Source organism: Lutra lutra, chromosome 11, assembly GCF_902655055.1.
Source record: "Lutra lutra chromosome 11, mLutLut1.2, whole genome shotgun sequence".
In the NCBI taxonomy this organism is placed as follows: Eukaryota; Metazoa; Chordata; class Mammalia; order Carnivora; family Mustelidae; genus Lutra; species Lutra lutra.
In genome coordinates, this window is record NC_062288.1 from 96168734 (window position 1) to 96175891 (window position 7158).

Genomic DNA, 7158 nt, shown 5'->3' on the forward strand with positions numbered 1-7158 from the left:
GCACTGATCTTTTTTTTATAAATTTAGATTCAATTAGCCAAGGTATACATTGGTTTTTAGATGTAATGTACAATGATTCATCAGCTCAGTATAATACCTGGCGCTTATCACATCACATGACCTCCTTAATGCCCACCCAGTTACTCCATCCCCCCACCCACGTCTCTTTCCTCAACCCTCAGTTTGTTTCCCAGAGTCAAACATATGGTTTGTGTCCCTCTCTGATTTCTTCCCATTCAGTTATCCCCCGATCCCTGTGGCCCTCTGCACTATTCTTTTATTCCACATATGAATGAAACCATATGATAATTGTGTTTCTTTGATTAACTTATTTCACTTAGCATAATACCCTCCATTTCCATCCATGTTGATGTAAATGGTACTCCTCTTTCTGATGGCTGAGTAACATTCCATTGTATATATGAACCACATCTTCTTTATCCATTCATCCATTGAAGCACCGATCTTGTATTGAATAAAGAGATTATGCTGAGTGAAATAAGTCAAGCAGAGAGAGTCAATTATCATATAGTTTCACTTATTTGTGGAGCATAACAAATAACATGGAGGACATGGGGAGATGGAGAGGAGAAGGGAGTTGAGGGAAATTGGAAGGGGAGGTGAACCACAAGAGACTGTGGACTCTGAAAAACAATCTGAGGGTTTTGATGGGGCGGGGGGTGGGAGGTTGGGGGAACCAGGTGGTGGGTATTAGAGAGGGCACGGATTGCATGGAGCACTGGGTGTGGTGGAAAAACAATGAATACTGTTACGCTGAAAAGAAAAAAATTAAAAAAAAAAGAAAAAGAAATCTGTTAACATTTGAAAATATCATCCTGACATTATGATAAAAATCATGGGAAATAACTACCATTCACTGAGTACTTATGTACCTATAACTGTACCACTAGGGGTACAGGCTTTTTTAACTTCAAAATAGTACTGCAATAAAATACCTGCAACAGGTAAAATACAAAAAAAAAAAAAAAAAAAAAAAGAGAGAAAGAAAATAATACCATTGTGTTGTGGATTTAGAAATAGGATATACTTGCTCAAGTTGGAATTGTCCTTAATCTTTTTGCAATCAAAAGACTGTTTTCTCTCCTTTGTTCTTTAGATTTCACAAGGAACAAGAGCTCAGAACTAAATGTTGGTGAATCACTCTAGTGCCACTGAATTTTATCTCCTTGGCTTCCCTGGGTCCAGAGAACTACACCATCTTCTCTTTGCTACCTTCTTCTTCTTCTACTTAGTGACATTAATGGGAAACACGGTCATTATTGTGATGGTGTGTGTTGATAAACGTCTGCAGTCCCCCATGTATTTCTTCCTTGGTCATCTCTCTGCCTTGGAGATCTTGGTTACCACTATTATCGTGCCTGTGATGCTTTGGGGATTGCTTCTCCCTGGAATGCAGACAATATCTCTGGCTGCATGTGTCACCCAGCTCTTCCTGTACCTTTCTCTGGGAACCACAGAGTTTGCATTGCTGGGAGCGATGGCTGTGGACCGTTATGTGGCTGTCTGTAACCCTTTGAGATACAACATCATTATGAATAACCGAACCTGCATCTGGGTGGTCGTTGTGTCATGGGTGTTTGGGTTGCTTTTTGAAATCTGGCCAGTATATGCCACATTTCAGCTCACCTTCTGTAAATCACACGTGTTGAACAATTTCTTCTGTGACCGAGGGCAATTGCTCAAGCTATCCTGCAATAATACCCTTTTCATAGAGTTTATCCTATTCTTAATGGCTATTTTTGTTCTTTTTGGTTCTTTGATCCCTACAATCATCTCCTACACCTACATCATCTCCACCATTCTCAAGATCCCTTCAGCCTCTGGTCGGAGGAAAGCCTTCTCTACCTGTGCATCCCACTTTACTTGTGTTGTGATCGGCTATGGCACCTGCTTGTTCCTGTATGTGAAACCCAAGCAAACACAGGCAGCTGAGTACAACAGGGTAGCATCACTGATGGTTTTAGTGGTGACCCCTTTTCTGAACCCATTCATCTTTACTCTCCGGAATGACAAATTCATGGAGGCCTTTCGAGATGTCATGAAACACTGCTGTCAACTCCTCAAGGGGTAGCTGTGTCCAGAGGAAAATCATGGACTCATCATCATGGACCTGAGTAATCTGAAAACACTAATTCAAACTGAAATGATCCATTTCATCACCAAGTGGTTTGTAATATACAAGGGAATTCTACAAAATTCTTCAAGGGAATTTTAAAACACTGACAGTGTTCCAATTTATAATCGGATGATTTCCTACATGGGAGATCTCATTATTATTATTTTTTTTTAAATTTTTTTTATTTTTTATAAACATATATTTTTATCCCCAGGGGTACAGGTCTGTGAATCGCCAGGTTTACACAATTCACAGCACTCACCATAGCACATACCCTCCCCAATGTCCATAATCCCACCCCCCTCCCAACCCCCCTACCCCCATCAACCCTCAGTGTGTTTTGTGAGATTAAGAGTCACTTATGGTTTGTCTCCCTCCCAATTCCATCTTGTTTCATTTACTCTTCTCCTACCCCCTTAGCCCCCCATGTTGCATCTCTTCTCCCTCATATCAGGGAGATCATTTGATAGTTGTCTTTCTCCGATTGACTTATTTCGCTAAGCATGATACCCTCTAGTTCCATCCACGTCGTCGCAAATGGCAAGATTTCATTTCTTTTGATGGCTGCATAGTATTCCATTGTGTATATATACCACCTCTTCTTTATCCATTCGTCTGTTGATGGACATCTAGGTTCTTTCCATAGTTTGGCTATTGTAGACATTACTGCTATAAACAATCGGGTGCACGTGCCCCTTCGGATCACTACGTTTGTATCTTTAGGGTAAATACCCAGCAGTGCAATTGCTGGGTCATAGGGTAGTTCTATTTTCAACATTTTGAGGAACCTCCATGCTGTTTTCCAGAGTGGTTGCACCAGCTTGCGTTCCCACCAACAGTATAGGAGGGTTCCCCTTTCTCCGCATCCTTGCCAGCATCTGTCATTTCCTGACTTGTTAATTTTAGCCATTCTGACTGGTGTGAGGTGATATCTCATGGTGGTTTTGATTTGTATTTCCCTGATGCCGAGTGATATGGAGCACTTTTTCATGTGTCTGTTGGCCATCTGGATGTCTTCTTTGCAGAAATGTCTGTTCATGTCCTCTGCCCATTTCTTGATTGGATTATTTGTTCTTTGGGTGTTGAGTTTGCTAAGTTCTTTATAGATTTTGGACACTAGCCCTTTATCTGATATGTCATTTGCAAATATTTTCTCCCATTCTGTCAGTTGTCTTTGGTTTTGTTAACTGTTTCCTTTGCCACTGTGCAAAAGCTTTTGATCTTGATGAAATCCCAATAGTTCATTTTTGCCCTTGCTTCCCTTGCCTTTGGCGATGTTCCTAGGAAGATGTTGCTGCGGCTGAGGTCAAAGAGGTTGCTGCCTGTGTTCTCCTCAAGGATTTTGATGGATTCCTTTCTCACATTGAGATCCTTCATCCATTTTGAGTCTATTTTCGTGTGTGGTGTAAGGAAATGATCCAATTTCATTTTTCTGCATGTGGCTGTCCAATTTTCCCAACACCATTTATTGAAGAGGCTGTCTTTTTTCCATTGGACATTCTTTCCTGCTTTGTCGAAGATGAGTTGACCATAGAGTTGAGGGTCCATTTCTGGGCTCTCTATTCTGTTCCATTGATCTATGTGTCTGTTTTTGTGCCAGTACCATGCTGTCTTGATGATGACAGCTTTGTAATAGAGCTTGAAGTCCGGAATTGTGATGCCACCAACTTTGGCTTTCTTTTTCAATATTCCTTTGGCTATTCGAGGTCTTTTCTGGTTCCATATAAATTTTAGGATTATTTGTTCCATTTCTTTGAAAAAAAATGGATGGTACTTTGATAGGAATTGCATTAAATGTGTAGATTGCTTTAGGTAGCATAGACATTTTCACAATACTTATTCTTCCAATCCAGGAGCATGGAACATTTTTCCATTTCTTTGTGTCTTCCTCAATTTCTTTCATGAGTACTTTCTAGTTTTCTGTGAATAGATTCTTAGTCTCTTTGGTTAGGTTTATTCCTAGGTATCTTATAGTTTTGGGTGCAATTGTAAATGGGATGGACTCCTTAATTTCTCTTTCTTCTGTCTTGTTGTTGGTGTAGAGAAACGCAACTGATTTCTGTGCATTGATTTTATATCCTGACACTTTACTGAATTCCTGTACAAGTTCTAGCAGTTTTGGAGTGGAGTCTTTTGGGTTTTCCACATATAGTATCATATCATCTGCAAAGAGGGATAGTTTGACTTCTTCTTTGCCGATTTGGATGCCTTTAATTTCCTTTTGTTGTCTGATTGCTGAGGCTAGGACTTCTAGTACTATGTTGAATAGCAGTGGTGATAACGGACATCCCTGCCGTGTTCCTGACCTTAGCGGAAAAGCTTTCAGTTTTTCTCCATTGAGAATGATATTTGCCGTGGGTTTTTCATAGATGGCTTTGATAATATTGAGGTATGTGCTGTCTATTCCTACACTTTGAAGAGTTTTGATCAGGAAGGGATGCTGTACTTTGTCAAATGCTTTTTCAGCATCTATGGAGAGTATCATATGGTTCTTGTTCTTTCTTTTATTAATGTGTTGTATCACATTGATTGATTTGCGGATGTTGAACCAACCTTGCAGCCCTGGAATAAATCCCACTTGGTCGTGGTGAATAATCCTTTTAATGTACTGTTGAAGTCTATTGGCTAGTATTTTGGCGAGAATTTTTGCATCTGTGTTCATCAAGGATATTGGTCTGTAGTTCTCTTTTTTGATGGGATCCTTGTCTGGTTTTGGGATCAAGGTGATGCTGGCCTCATAAAATGAGTTTGGAAGTTTTCCTTCCATTTCTATTTTTTGGAACAGTTTCAGGAGAATAGGAATTAGTTCTTCTTTAAAAGTTTGGAAGAATTCCCCCGGGAAGCCATCTGGCCCTGGGCTTTTGTTTGTTTTGAGATTTTTGATGACTGTTTCAATCTCCTTACTGGTTATGGGTCTGTTGAGGCTTTCTATTTCTTCCTGGTTCAGTTGTGGTAGTTTATATGTCTCTAGGAATGCATCCATTTCTTCCAGATTGTCAAATTTGTTGGCGTAGAGTTGCTCATAGTATGTTCTTATAATTGTCTGTATTTCTTTGGTTTTCGTTGTGATCTCTCCTCTTTCATTCATGATTTTATTTATTTGGGTCCTTTCCCTTTTCTTTTTGATAAGTCTGGACAGGGGTTTATCAATCTTATTAATTCTTTCAAAGAACCAGCTCCTAGTTTCGTTGATTTGTTCTATTGCTTTTTTGGTTTCTATTTCATTGATTTCTGCTCTGATCTTTATGATTTCTCTTCTCCTGCTGGGTTTAGGGTTTCTTTCTTGTTCTTTCTCCAGCTCCTTTAGGTGTAGGGTTAGGTTGTGTACCTGAGACCTTTCTTGTTTCTTGAGAAAGGCTTGTACCGCTATATATTTTCCTCTCAGGACTGCCTTTGTTGTGTCCCACAGATTTTGAACGTTGTGTTTTCATTCTCATTTGTTTCCAAGAATTTTTTCAATTCTTCTTTATTTCCTGGTTGACCCATTCATTCTTTAGAAGGATGCTGTTTATTCTCCATGTATTTGGGTTCTTTCCAAATTTCCTCTTGTGATTGAGTTCTAGCTTCAGAGCATTGTGGTCTGAAAATATGCAGGGAATGATTCCAGTCTTTTGATAACGGTTGAGACCTGATTTAGGACCAAGAATGTGATCTATTCTGGAGAATGTCCATGTGCACTAGAGAAGAATGTGTATTCTGTTGCTTTGGGATGAAATGTTCTGAATATATCTGTGATGTCCATCTGGTCCAGTGTGTCATTTAAGACCTTTATTTCCTTGTTGATCTTTTGCTTGGATGATCTGTCCATTTCAGTGAGGGGAGTGTTAAAGTCCCCCACTATTATTGTATTATTGTTGATGTGTTTCTTTGATTTTGTTATTAATTGGTTTATATAGTTGGCTGCTCCCACGTTAGGGGCATAGATATTTAAAATTGTTAGATCTTGTTGGACAGTTCCTTTGAGTATGATATAGTGTCCTTCCTCATCTCTTATTATAGTCTTTGGCTTAAAATCTAATGATCTGATATAAGGATTGCCACTCCTGCTTTCTTCTGATGTCTATTAGCATGGTAAATTCTTTTCCACCCCCTCACTTTAAACCTGGAGGTGTCTTCGGGTTTAAGATGAGTTTCTTGTAGGCAACATATAGATGGGTTTTGTTTTTTTATCCATTCTGATACCCTGTGTCTTTTGATTGGGGCATTTAGCCCATTATCATTCAGGGTAAGTATTGAGAGATATGAACTTAGTGCCATTGTATTGCCTGTAAGGTGACTGTTATTGTATATTGTTTCTGTTTCTTTCTGATCTACTACTTTTAGGGTCTCTCTTTGCTTAGAGGACCCCTTTCAATATTTCCTGCAGAGCTGGTTTGGTATTTGCAAATTCTTTCAGTTTTTGTTTGTCCTGGAAGCTTTTAATCTCTCCTTCTATTTTCAATGATAGCCTAGCTGGATATAGTATTCTTGGCTGCATGTTTTTCTCGTTTAGTGCTCTGAATATATCATGCCAGCTCTTTCTGGCCTGCCAGGTCTCTGTGGATAAGTCTGCTGCCAATCTAATATTTTTACCATTGTATGTTACAGACTTCTCCGGGCTGCTTTCAGGATCTTCTCTTTGTCACTAAGACTTGTAAATTTTACTATTAGGTGACGGGGTGTGGACCTATTCTTATTGATTTTGAGGGGGTTTCTCTGAACCTCCTGGATTTTGATGCTTGTTCCCTTTGCCATATTGGGGACATTCTCTCCAATAATTCTCTCCATTATACCTTCTGCTCCCCTCTCTGTTTCCTCTTCTTCTGGAATCCCAATTATTCTAATGTTGTTTCGTCTTATGGTGTCACTTATCTCTTGAATTCTCCCCTCGTGGTCCAGTAGCTGTTTTTCCCTCTTTTGCTCAGCTTCTTTATTCTCTGTCATTTGGTCTTCTATATCGCTAATTCTTTCTTCTGCCTCATTTATCCTAGTAGTGAGAGCCTCCATTTTTGATTGCACCTCATTAATAGCTTTTTTGATTT

The 7158-nt window shown here is 39.4% G+C and overlaps 1 protein-coding gene across 1 annotated transcript; it reads left to right on the forward strand.

The window, feature by feature from the left end:
* Nucleotides 1–1147: 1147 nt before the first annotated feature.
* Nucleotides 1148–2092, forward strand: LOC125080677 (olfactory receptor 9A4-like). The gene has a single exon (XM_047694636.1). It carries the CDS (start codon nucleotides 1148–1150, stop codon nucleotides 2090–2092), a length of 945 nt encoding a protein of 314 aa, XP_047550592.1.
* Nucleotides 2093–7158: the final 5066 nt, after the last annotated feature.

Bases quoted from the DNA above. Each gene is read 5' to 3' on its own strand.
- LOC125080677 (XM_047694636.1), top strand. From the start codon at position 1,148: ATGTTGGTGAATCACTCTAGTGCCACTGAATTTTATCTCCTTGGCTTC.